Below are 13,155 nucleotides of genomic sequence, written 5' to 3'. Positions count from 1 at the left end.
AAACAGATACAGTAGCTAAAGCTTTCACATCTTAACATTCAGCACCTGAAACTGTAGAAGGCTTACACTGGCAGTTTGACATTAGGTGACTATTCTGAGAACAGGAATTTATACTTACCTCCCCTGGATTCACTTATTCCAACGTGTTCTCCTCCTGTGCCAACTGTTTCCTTTATTTGGTCAGTAGTTAAATCATCTTCAGCATCATCTTCATCCACTGGAATAACCTAAAGCCAATAAAGACAAGTAGAATTCTTCAATACCACATCTTTTGTTTTTACCTTCGTTCATCATTTGTGAAAATTCTGATAAAGAATAATCTTGCCTTAGAACAAGCCAATCTTTCTGCCACCACATCAGTAAGACAGCGAAAAATAGCATTAATGACAACACCTACTCTGCAGTCTATAGGTCTACTAAGTCAAGCTTATGCCTTGGATCTCTTGCTTACTTAAAAAAGAAGGCAAGGAATGGACTACGCTATTTCGGATGTGGAAAGCACTTCTAATCCTGAAATGTCTGTGTTTGCTTCTATTGTCCCAGAAGAGAATTATAAATGCAGGAAAAGCATGAAGCAGCATCTGCAATAGCAATTAATTAGCAGTGAAATCTGCTTCAGCATATCACTGAATAAAGAATCAACTTTGTTTATTACATTCAACATAACAGCCACGTGAACTGAATTCCAATGATGCCACAGAACATGAATTTCTATCACACACCATACCTCACTTTCTTCTGCTGGTTTTCCAGTGGGTGGAAGCTTACTGGAAGAGGAGGGCCTGAAATCTTGCACCGCACTGATGTCCAGGCTCATTTTGGGATTGTAAGTGTGAGGAAAGAGAGATTCAGGAAGCCGTTTATATTCTTGGGCACACTGTAACAATATTAGTTAATATTATAAAGATGAGAAACTGGAAAAATTAATACAAGTTCCGTATTTAAGTACAGGAAAAGGATCACTGAAAGAAGTAGTTTACACCAGAGAAAAATGCAGCTCTCATTCTGGGAAACATGTAGCAGAACTGCTGAATGGAAGAGAATTTCTTTTTCCCTTACAGAGTACAAGGGAAACGTATGCCAGCAAAAAATGTTCGTAAGTTCAAAGCAGAATGTGAAACATCAATTCCTATATATGCTCAACATAAATTCCAACAGAAAATCAACTGCTATCTAATGAGTTTTAAGCCTTCTTTTCTGTTCACTTTTAGTAAAAGGGGGAAAAAAAGCAAACAAGCTTCATACCTCTAAAAGCCAGTGTTCTGAAACAATATGTATTCCTCGTTCTTTAACTGATCTGTATTCCTTGTTGTTGTCGTTTTGCCCTCCCTTGTAGATGAAGTGCGTTACTGTTTCATCAAAACACCATCTAGAAAATAAAAATGGAATACAACTGGAGAATATAATTACTTATCTAAAAGAATCAGCAGCTGATCCTAGAAATATACCTACTTTGATGAAGAAAGTGTGCTCATTATTTACTTAGCCATAACAAAAGAAAGACAACTTTCAGTTTCAGGACAGAACGCCTTCAATCTCTTCTGAAAGCATTTCTGAAGTAAACAAAACTTAGTCTGACAAAGGTATAAAAGACAGTTTGGGGTTTTGATTTGTTGTTACTACTAAGTAAATGAAGTTCCAAATCAGTTTCTAAAAATAAGTGTGAGCAGTTTGTTATGTGCTTTTCTTTTACTTATATATTGAATTGCAACTGGAATACCAGTCCATGAAGCTCAAAATAAAATATAGGATTTTAAAATGTAAACTCATAAAAATTAACTTGTTATCTAATGGAAATAGTTTGTAGTTCCTCTCAGTAACAACCTATTCTTTTTAGTTTCTCTAATCACAGAACTTAGCCATGTTCACAACCTGTAAAATAATTAGTTCTGAGCCAGAGAGACACACGCACATATTCAGATCAGATTCAAAATCTGAAGTCAATTTTAAACTTCCCAAATGCCAAAAATTTCAGTATCTTCTGCATTTAAAAAAAAAAAAAAAAAAAAAAAAAGAGGAAAGAACATTTTTCTGCAACACTAGTAGAGTTCAGGATAAAGTTTTGTCAAGATGGACTTATCAGGAACACAGAGAAAACATGACTTGTTTTATATTAGCGTGTGGCTGTATTCTTGGACATAAATCATTTAAGATGGTGAAACTTAAAGTTCAGCTATAGCAAGAGGTCCCACAGATGAGGGTATTAGAATACTAAGATTCATATTTATTTTAATTCCCACAGTGCAGAAGCTTAGAAGTTGTGCTTTATTGTCTGATACCTGTAGTCTGCACCAAGAGAAGCTGCTATAGCATTCAATTCACTCTGCTTCTTACTAAGTTTTTTACTAACACATATAACAACACCAGCTAGAGGCTTGAGCTCTTCTTCCTGTTCAAGTACAGGGAAAGAAAAAATCATGTTTAGAAAGTGTCTGCATGAATAACACAAATATTTAAGTATTTAGTGCAATATGTGATAATATTTCCAATAACAGGAAAAGGCAAACATTTTTTTTCTCCCAATCTCCACGTCAAAGGAGAGCACAACTAGCCTTCCAAGCACTAGGAATCCAAAGACAAAAGATTCACTCTTAGACAGTCTCCCTAAACCATACTGTGCTTTTTTCATCACAGACTGACCACTTCCCTAAGCACCAAAATTAAGGAATTATCAAGCCTGATTCCATGAAAACATTGCACTCTACCAGAGTGAAAAGGTTAGAGTTCAGAAACTACAGAATAAGAAGTAACAACCTTCCCTTACTGAATGCCATTAGTTTCATCCCATCCTTTGTAGTACATGTGCAACAACATGAGAAGCAGTACTAAAAACTCTTTTCTCTCACTTCTTTGCCTGGTTTCTCTGAGTAGATTAGGCTGGAGCTCTGAACTTCAGTGCAATGTGAAATATTTAATCCTGCTCATCAGGAGCCCAGGAGCTTCTTAATTGTTATAAAACCCTACTATCCTAATACAACAAAAACTGAATTGTCACAGCTTTATAAACCATGCAGCTTAGCAACTCCTTAGTATTTGGGATGGCAGTACAGACAGGAGAAAAAGATTTTTAAATTTCTGCCTAGTGTCTTATCTTGCTTTATTCACCGTTGAAGATGCACAATCATACACATTTTTACTCAGATCTATCACAATGCACAAACTCCTTTATAGCTTAACTCACAAAAGTTACAGCATTTTCTTAATCAATTTATGTTCCAAAAGCTCAAAACCAAAATCTCCTACCACTTCTGGCTGTGCAGCCTTCAGCTGAGGGCTGGCAGTAAGAGCTTCTGTATTCCGAGTGCTGTTTGCCAGTGCCAATTTCAGGTTTCTGCCAATGACTTCAGAAAGAGGGGTGCTCAGCTTCCTGTTCCTTTGACCAAGACCTCCTGGAGTATCCAAAACTGCCAGAGCATCCTACCAAAAAAACAAAGTAACTGACTGACCTTCATGAAGGTGTTACAACCAACATTCTCGTAAAATCAGGACTGTGTCCTACAGTAGCAGCTAGCAAGCACAAATCAAAGTACCACTGCACAAAAACTATACAAGAGAATCCCAATCTCAGAGTATACAAATTTAAAACAGGAAGAAGAAAAGAGATGATTTAATCCTCTTTTTCACTGTCATTGGGGAGAACTGCCTGCAATGGAAAGAAGCCAGCAGCCAAATCCAGGTACTCCCAATCCCAACCATTTCCAATGTGCGTTGTCCCATTGGAAGGGAAGAGGGGGGGGGAAGGGAGGAGCGGGGAAAAAAATCCACTAGCACAAAAACCCAACAACTTGGCTGAAAAATCAGTGAATTCACCTTCTAATCAAGGCCTTGATAATGAAAAACAAATCTGAAGGCTTCACAAGCACATTCAATTCACTCAACAGCTATTCCAGCACTCCTGGTGGTTTCCTCACCATGATTTAAGGCTGATAGTTTTTCATGGCTTTCAGAGTGAGACAGTGAACTCAAAGCCCTAACCCATTTTTCAATTTGCAGTAATAATTTTCTTTATTAAAGTCATTAGTGTTTCATCACAGAACAAGTAAACATTTGTTTCCTAATATCTGGAGGAGTTAACAAGCCTTCTGGTTGTATTTCTCAGTCGTTCAATGTAAAGAACAGATTATGTTCTATGAGGTGTAGAACACGTAAGATGCAATAGGCACAAAGGAGCTTTGTTAACGACATTAAAACATCTACTATGCAACAGATTTAATTCACAGGTTGTTAACTAGAAATATATGCAAATTAACAGAGGTCGTTCTTCTGGCTATATTCGAAATAGAAAGGCTGTAGTTAACAGGGTAAAGAGGCTTACAATAACATTTTTGTGCTGTTTTTAAGTTTATGCATATCTTTAAATTCAATGGCTCTATCAACACAAAAATTTGCAAAGAGCATTACCTTTACATCAAAAGAAGGCTTGAATAACTTGTCTTTGGAAAGAAATTTTGATGGTGTATCAAGGTGTAAAGATGGTTCTTTTTGTAGCAGCCCTCCTGCTGCAGGAGGAGTTGCTGTTTTCCCAGCATGATGGGAGATTACAGCTTGGAAAGCTTTACTCTGAAACCTGTTGATATCAAGAGGGGTGACGGCTGGCTTTTTTCCAGCTTTGTGGAGATAAGCAGGTCGTTCTGGAGAATCAGGAAATTTAGTAGTTGGTGGTGTCTTGCTAAGCTTAGTAATGGAACTCTCATCTTTGAAAGGAAACAAACGAAATATAAGCAAGCCATCTGATTTCTCTTTTAAAAAAACACAGATATCACATACACTTGTTTGAAAGTGTATTCATTCATCTGACCTTCCTTCCCACATTTCCTAGCTTGCTAATAACCAACCTTCAGCATCTGCATGTTCAACCAAAAACTTGCTTTCGTCTGCTCTCTTTCCTGTCCTTGCAGACTGCAAAAGCCAAGCTACAGTGACTGCAGGCAAATTCCACTTCTTTGCAGCCTCATACTTGGAACCATCCGGCTCTTTCGCCACAAGATGGGTACTTGCAAACATTCCCTTTTTTGCATTGGCTTTTCTCACGAAGAATTCTTGGACTCTAAAATTAGATTAATAAAACATTTATTTAGTCATAAATAAGGTTAACCTGTGGCAAGTTTATAATGCTATAAAATACATTCAAGTGACACAAAGAGAACCAGCAGAATTATCCAAGGCCTGTTTCCCAGCAGAGAAGGACTTGGGGATGCTAATGGACAAAAAGCAGCATTTGCTTTTGCATTTGCAGTCTGGAAGGCCAACACTATCCTGGGTTGCACCAAAAGTGGAGTGGCCAGCAGGGAGTGGGGGGGTGATTGTCCCCCTCTGCTCTGCCCACGAGGCCCCATCTGGAACACTGTGTCCAGGCCTGGGGTCACCAGTACAGGAGGGATATGGAGCTACTGGAGTGGATCCAGAGGGTGACAAAGATGATGAAGGGCTGGAGCACCTTCCCTATAAAGACAGGTTGAGGGAATTGGGCGTGATCAGTCCAGAAAGAGGAGGCTGCAGGAAAATTCATTGCGGCCTTTCAGTAATTGAAAGGAGCTTACAAGCAGGAGAGGGACTAAATTTTACATGGTCTGATAGTGAGAACAAGGGGAAATGGCTTTGAACTAAAAAAAAAAAAAACAACAAAGGGGAGATTTAGATTAGATGTTAGGTAGAAATTTTTTACTCAGAGGGTGGCGAGGTGCTGGAACATGCTGCTGGAACCACAGAGAGGTCGTGGGTGCCCCATCTCAAGATGCATTCAAGGCCAGGTTGGAAGGGATCCGGCATGCCTGGACTAGTGGTTGGCAACCTTGCAGGGAGGGCTGCAACTACATGATCTTTGATGTCCTCTCCAACCTAAGCCATTCTATGATTCTATGAATGTAGAAAATCTGACATCTGAAAAACTGACATTTTTGTGTCAATTTTGTCAGCAAATTTATAGAATTACCAAGTCAGAGGATGTGGGCAAAAATCAGGCTGTGTGAATACAGACCAGATTTCTCTAATGGAGTGGGAAATATTTACACAGTCATAACTTAGATGAACAGAACCCAAAAGAACTTTATGTTGAAACATTTTAATTCTATAAAAGAAGAAATTTGTAAGCGATTTAATCACAGTGGCTGTATAAGAACAGAAAGGAATATACCTTGCTCCTAGAAGTCCTGCCAGATAAACCAGTGAGTCTCTCTCTGCACCAGTAAATTGGCTAAAAGAAAGAACGCAGTCCACCAAAGGAGTAACTCCTTCCATTACTGGGACTGGTGTGAAAAGTGGATTGGATTGGGGATCTAAGAGGAGCTGCTGTTCCACACACGTTACCTTAAAAAAGACGACAGTATAAATCACAGATCAAGCCAAACAGCAACACAAAACTGCAATAGCTCAGAGGGTGGTGAGGTGCTGGAACAGTCTGCCACAAGAAGGTGTGGATGTTCCATCCCTAGAGATGTTCAAGGCCAGACTGAACAGGGCCCTGGACAGCCTGATTAGTGCTCAATCTAGTGGTTGGCAACCCTGCCCCTGGCAGCAGGGTTAAATGAACTAAATGAACTTTGAGGTCCCTTCCAACCCAAGCCATTCTATGAGTCTAAAGTACTGGCAGACCCTCAGACCAGAAGCCTTTGAGTCATGAGTCTTATTTAACAAGCCTGTAGAAAATTTCATCTTTGAAATAGCTAAGATACCATAAAGATGCAGAGGCTTTAAGGAATGCTTTCATTTAGCAAATTCCAAAAGAAATAAGACTAATTTCTCAACGTCTTATTTGCAGAAAAACCACCAGTAACTCTGCATTCTAGCAAGACATATTTATAATAGGTATGTTCACTCACTGGACTGAAAATATAACTCCCTTACCAGCCATATATTCGTGACAACATCACCAACAGTTGGCTCCACAGAGCACCCCAATAAAGGTACCACAGCATAGTCTGCAATGATTCTGCTTTGCAGCGGCACAGTTTTCCCAGCATGCTCCTTAATCAGATCTGCAATGCAAGACTCATCTTCTTCTCCAAAACCCAAAAGAAGAAATCTCTTCCTGGCAAATACACCTCCTTCATCCAGTGCAGAAGGCTCTCCCAAAGAACCATTACAGACAGAAGACTGATTTTCTTCTTGAACAGTCACATGAGTAACATCATTGAAGCTACCACATGCTAGTTTCTCAGCTTCAACTAGAAGAAAAAAAAACAAAAGAGTAGCAGTTTGACAAAAACAAGGACAACTTGAAACAGCTTCATGGAGAATGACTCCTAAAAATACAATATTGAAGTTAAAATACTCAACTTTTAATAATTAAATGCTTGAAAACTCAAATTCTACATGACCTGTTTAACTGTCAACAGCATGCTAAGCCTTGCACCTACCTAATGTAGAATCATTACTGACATACTGAGAGAGGAAGTCGTCTTCTGCAGCTTGCTGGAACTTTACAACATTCACGGCTTTCTTCTTCAAGATGCTGTTGTTTTTGGGAAGAACTAACTTTGCATCAGGCTGTTCCAAAACTGTATTCACTAACAGCTGGTAGTTTTGAGGGATATATTGCTCCACTGGACAGAGATAGCCTTTACTGAACGACTCCAGTAACCACTTTGCTGTCACTATATGAGGCCTATAAAATAAAGCGTTATACAAACAAGTTACAGCAGGTCTCAGAACTGTGATTCTTCTTTTCCACTCTACAAACTATGTACACATGTGCACCTTAAGTCTGTAACTCCAATACTAAGGCATGCTAAGCAGACTTTACAGACTTTACGACTTCATGCTTAAGTATGAGAACAGACAGTTTCTTTTTTATTTTCTACAATTTATATCAGCATCATAGCAGCCCACTGCTGGGTTGCCAAATCCTTCCTCCTCAGTGTATTAATACATTAATCACCAGTGTCAACACTTTTCTATTTACTGAGGCAACTCATAGCAACCCAAAATTTACAGTATTGAAGAGCACGTCAGGAAGGAGTTGCAAACACCAGCTGTAATTCTCCTTATTTATGACAAGAGCTACTTAGGATTTCTAAATCAATACATATTTTCTTGCTCATGAGTTGGTAGGAGAAAGCAAGCAAGGCAGAAGTAGTCCTTAGGCTGTTGCCTTTGCTTCAGCAACCCCTGATTAATGTCCCATCGTAAAGTGCTCAGACAGCCCCGGCCAAATCACACAACACATAGCAACATTAGGCAACACAGCTATCAGAACCTGTGAAGCGTCTTGTCCAAAAAGTGCTTCAGCTCGCCACTGTCTTCCCCCAGAATGATGTGGGTAACATCCTCATTAAGCTGATTAAATCGAACACCACCACCGCAGTTAATAAGCCTTCTCATCTTGTCCAGCTTCCTACCACTGAAGCCACACAGATAGACCTGCAATGAGAACACAGCAAAGATAAAGGCCTTAAAGAAAAGAAAAAAAAGTAGACTATTTTGATACAGCTTGCTATGACTGTTCTACAACTCAGGAATAAGTGATGTAATTTCAGAAAAGTAAAAAAGAGAAATGAAGCATTCACAATTTGACTAATTCATCTTCGTACATTATTCTTGAAACATCTGAATATTGAATAATGTAACAAACAGCCAACCAACAGTTTACACAACAGAAGTTGTATAAACAAAACAAAGTAACAAAAAGCAAAATCACACACCATTTCTGGAACCCATTCACTACTGTATTTAAAAGTATGTTTATGAAAATGCAGGCATATTATACATTTAATATAATGAATTTATTTTTTATGCTCCTGGCACACAAAAGCTAGTATATAAATTGAACAGAAACGTGTTACTTGCTGCTGATAAAGCAACATAATTTTCTCTAGGAGCAACTGCCAGCACCTCAATCTAGTGTGCTTCCACATGTGAAGATGGAACATTTGGAATAAGTCTATTGTTAAACATACTCGACAGCCATCTAATAAATCTTCAGGAGCTTGAAAAGTGCTTATGTCCAAGTTCTCCAACTCATCAGGAGGAGGATCCAGTCTGCTGCTCGTTGCAGAACTACAGGCAGTTTCATTAACTCTACTCAAATTTACATTGGAAATGCAGCTGACGTCCGAAAGGGAATGAGCTGTAATGGAAACAAAAGAAGATGCATTACTTTTGGCTCCTCTCTTTCCATTACTTAATTGAAAAAGAAAAAAAAAATAGATGTCACACTTGATTTTGTTGCACTAAAAGAAAATGTAGTCTGAAGAGCAGATAAGTAAGGCCTTGGTTAAACCAAGGTTTTATTTACACACGTATCTGAATATTGTTCTTACTAGAAACAGTGCTTATGTGCCTTTTCAGCTTTTTGCATACGCAAAGCAGAAACCAAGTTTCAAAACATTATCACTACAAAAGTAGAGAGCACTCTACTAAATTTAAATAGTTCTTCCTTCTTTCTATTCCAAACGTTTTATACCTTACCTTAAATGCATTCTAAAAGGTGTTACTTACTGTCAAGCTTGCTGGCATGACTGGTGGGTGTGGAGGTACTGGGTGTACTGCTTAGTTTTGATCCAGTCTCTATTTTATACATTGCCTCATCTTGACAGAAGCCCTTCTCAATGCTGTCAGAAAACCACTGCACAGGCACACAGTGGACGTTCCATTTTTTGGCACATTCGTACTTCTGACCTTTCAAGGTAAAATAAAATTTAAAAAAAATGCAAGTTACTAAAAGACTGGTGCATCTGTGTTCACTGAAAGATGGATGCACATTAAAATCTGAAAACTCAAATAACTGATTTTGGGGTGCAAGTTGTACTACCTTGAACTCATCTCATGAGCTGCTATTTACTTGCCTTTATTTAAAGTTGGAATAAAATCTCCTTGACAGTGAGCTCATGGTACTGCATCACAGGGCACGAAACCATTATAAACCAGCAAAGTATGAAGAAGCCCTCTGCAGAGCTTTCATCAAGGGTTTCACCACTAACAGCACTGCTAACAGTATGTCGTCTTGCCATACACTTTTGATAAGCTCCACCTACAAGAAGTTTTTCAGTTTTATTTTGCTCTATCTACTGAATAAACTGTGATATAGAGCCAGTGCCAGCACATTCTAACATTTAGAGCAAGGTAAGAGTGCCTCATGCTACTCTTCCCATCAACACCACTTTTCTATACAGAAGCAGCAAGAGCAACGCTACTTCAAGTCAAGGAGGGAAAATAATACGCACACTGTAAGTTTTACCTTTTGGCTCTTGAACTATGAGGTGAGTACATTCATTCATCTTGAGTTGCCCTGAATACTGCCCACCATGTTCAGCCGTGAGGCGCTGGACTTCTTTCCTGTCTGAACTACTTAAGCCAGTTACACAAATCGTACAGCCAAGAAACACAGGACAAGTGTAGTCTTCCATGTTAACATCCGTATATCTCATCATGCTAAAAGAATGAAAGGGGGAAAAGAAATATGCTTTTTTTTGGTCTCAATTAGAAAAAGCAAGCAGTGTGCATAACCATAAGAATTACTGGGACCCAACACAAAGTAAGTTTTACTTCGTTCCAGTTTCCATTACCTTTGCTGAGATTTATCCCATAGTGTCTTAACCCAAGAAGGAAGCAAAATAGGTTTTTTCAGAGAAGCAGCTACTAAGTATTTCTTGCTGCCAACTTCTCCTGCTATAAGATGAGTTACTGACATATTGAGGTCTCTGTACACACGTCCACCCATCATTTGTACATATTTATGAACTTCTTCCTGAATAGAGAAATTACAGAAAATCATCAAAAGAAAAAAAATAATTAGGAACCTACGTCACATTCAAAAATAAATCAGTTTCAATTCTCAGTGGTTTCTTCTAAAAACTAATCAAAAATGTCAATTCCACTTTATTTGCATGGACAGTAAACAATATAATAAGTAAAAGTAAAGTAAAGATGTTACTACCATAAGTAAAAAAATTTACTGGTGGTTGTTCTTTCAGGTAGCATATATAAAACGACAATGTTGTAATATATAAAAAGGAGAGTTTAGCATAACTCATGTGAAGTACAGCTGGCTGGATAATTAATGTTAACTGCAGACTGAAAAACCAGAAATATGTTGTCTTCAGCATGATAGCTGGCCAACAGATCCCTCAATCAGCAAATAAAAAAATCCTCAAATGTACACATATTCCCATACTAATGACTACTTTACAGTGTTACATACTACACATATTCCCATATTAATGACTACTTTACAATGTTACATACGCTTTTGTGATGTAGATACACCACTACATGCATGCTTGTATATCAAACATTATAAAAAGACTTCCTTTTTCTCCATAGTTCTCTACATAAATGACAGATAGTCTACAAACCACAGAAAGATCAGACATAGGCATAGGCACAGTTATCATATCACAGTTGCATATACTATGACTGATGCCATAGCAATAAACAAAGCACATGCCACAGAAAAACCTGCTAAACCATCCACTGTGTACAATACGTTACCCGAACATCTTTATCTAGGGTGGTACAGGATATCGTTACGTCAGCCATGGTCATGTTATACACGGGATACTCAGCTCTTGGGACGCATCTCTGGGATTGCATGCAATACAGGACTACCTGTGGTCCAACAATTCTACAACCAAGCTGAATTAAATAACATGGAAAAGAAACAAAACAAAGAAAATGAGCAGAAGGTACACTGGAGCAAGGAATGTTTGCTTTGTACCTGAGGAATCCTGGGGAAGGCAGGGCCCTTGCCTATCCTTGTCTAGCTTTACTAGATAAGTGACAGTTTTGTTTTCACATTCTGTTGGAAATTTGCAGTACAACCTTCTTAAGCTTTCTGGGCTTGATAAAAACAGTACATCCTATAGCTAACATGCCATTGGATTCCAGACAGCCTATCTTTGTCTGCTGGACAATTTCCTGCCTGTCAAACAAAAACATGTTACTCAGGAGAAAAAAAAGCGAGAGCCAGCTCCCTGATTCCAGCAAAATCAGCACTGACCACAATATTTAGTTTTCCACTACTTCTTAATAATCCTTACACTTTACTAGTTGTCTTCTCCACTAAATACAGCATGCACCAAAGCTCTAAAGATTTCATTGTGAATACTGCATACTACTGTATTTAGTGCAAGAACACAAAATGTGCAGTCTAAGAACATCCATAAGAGCTCCTAGACAGGAAAGAATATAGCTGGTATAAGTGGATGTGTAGCATACCTTTTGGAGATGATTAAAAACAACACCAGTGAAAGGATCACAAATGTAAAGGGATTTATCATTTTCTTTTATATTGAGTGCTGCTTCTTCTTCAAGAATCTGGAGATGTTCTTCAGACTGAAATTCTTTTATAGACTGCAAGAAAACAATGCATATGACCACATTTATTTAATTGATAAACCACAAATAGTTAATACTGTGGAAATTACAAAAACACATGTACTTGAAACAGCCCCCAGCAGAGCCACCCTGAATAGTACAGGGCAGAACAGACATAAGGCATCTAAAGAGCCTCCCTCAGCCCCCAGCTTTTCACAGTTCAGACTTAAACACTGCATACGAACTGAGCTTGTCATACAGTGCCTTCAGCTCTGTCAAACCTCTCCAGCTAGGAAAAAGCTCCACATTCTTCCTGTTAAGGTGGATAAATAACCATCACATGGACCTTCTGGGCCTACCCGGCACTTTGCTCAACGTCAGCAAGTTTTGACAGAATCACTTGTTCAACCTGGTCAGTATGATTGCTCTGAAACACTTCTGTTAGGTAAGTGCAGCGTTATTCCCAGATGTACACACGCAGGCTGCATTCACCACCGAGATCACCTCAGCGGAACATCCAGCAGGCCCACAGCTTACACCTACCTCCAAAGCTTTCAAGAAATACTCCGAACTCCCAGAAGATTTTACGAATTTCACCAAGAACAGCTCCTTGCTGCCTTTCATCCTTTAACTGAGAAGCAAACCCCGGTGAGATTCGCGCGCCGATCCCACCGGCAGCCCCCCCCTTCCCCCCGGGGCCCTTCCTCGCACTGAGGCTCAGCCACCGCCCTACACGCCCAACCCAGAGCTCCCGCTCCCTCCCCAACCCCAGCACCGCTGTGTGCTCGGTGCTGCCAGTGGGACGCTGCCCCCACGGCATCCCCTGACACCGAGCCCACCCCTCACACAGCGCCCTGCAGTATCGCGGCGGGCGGGAAAACGGCGACTCACATTGCGCATGCG

At 39.4% G+C, this 13,155-nt stretch overlaps 1 protein-coding gene across 6 annotated transcripts in view; it reads right to left on the bottom strand.

The window, feature by feature from the left end:
* The window catches only part of TOPBP1 (DNA topoisomerase II binding protein 1), a 27,173-nt gene extending 14,018 nt beyond the window's left edge, over window positions 1-13,155 (bottom strand). For 3 of the 6 annotated variants that reach the window (XR_006181859.1, XR_006181861.1, XM_042888858.1), the window contains exons 1-18: window positions 12,796-12,944; window positions 12,154-12,288; window positions 11,428-11,571; window positions 10,503-10,684; window positions 10,175-10,368; window positions 9,436-9,615; window positions 8,895-9,064; window positions 8,195-8,358; window positions 7,356-7,603; window positions 6,844-7,163; window positions 6,134-6,306; window positions 4,836-5,047; window positions 4,402-4,694; window positions 3,244-3,417; window positions 2,280-2,389; window positions 1,246-1,369; window positions 728-877; window positions 119-227 (exon numbers count right to left, since the gene is read on the bottom strand). Coding sequence is in view for 1 of the 6 variants with exons in the window: in XM_042888858.1 (XP_042744792.1) it covers window positions 119-227; window positions 728-877; window positions 1,246-1,369; window positions 2,280-2,389; window positions 3,244-3,417; window positions 4,402-4,694; window positions 4,836-5,047; window positions 6,134-6,306; window positions 6,844-7,163; window positions 7,356-7,603; window positions 8,195-8,358; window positions 8,895-9,064; window positions 9,436-9,615; window positions 10,175-10,368; window positions 10,503-10,684; window positions 11,428-11,571; window positions 12,154-12,288; window positions 12,796-12,876 (3,163 nt within the window). In the remaining 5 variants the exon portion in view is untranslated. The other 3 variants (XR_006181863.1, XR_006181860.1, XR_006181862.1) reach the window with 3 other exon arrangements.

This window comes from Lagopus leucura, unplaced genomic scaffold (genome assembly GCF_019238085.1).
Source record: "Lagopus leucura isolate 7727_CA_CO unplaced genomic scaffold, USGS_WTPT01 Super-Scaffold_100157, whole genome shotgun sequence".
In the NCBI taxonomy this organism is placed as follows: domain Eukaryota; kingdom Metazoa; phylum Chordata; class Aves; order Galliformes; family Phasianidae; genus Lagopus; species Lagopus leucura.
This window is presented reverse-complemented; position numbering and strand designations above follow the sequence as displayed.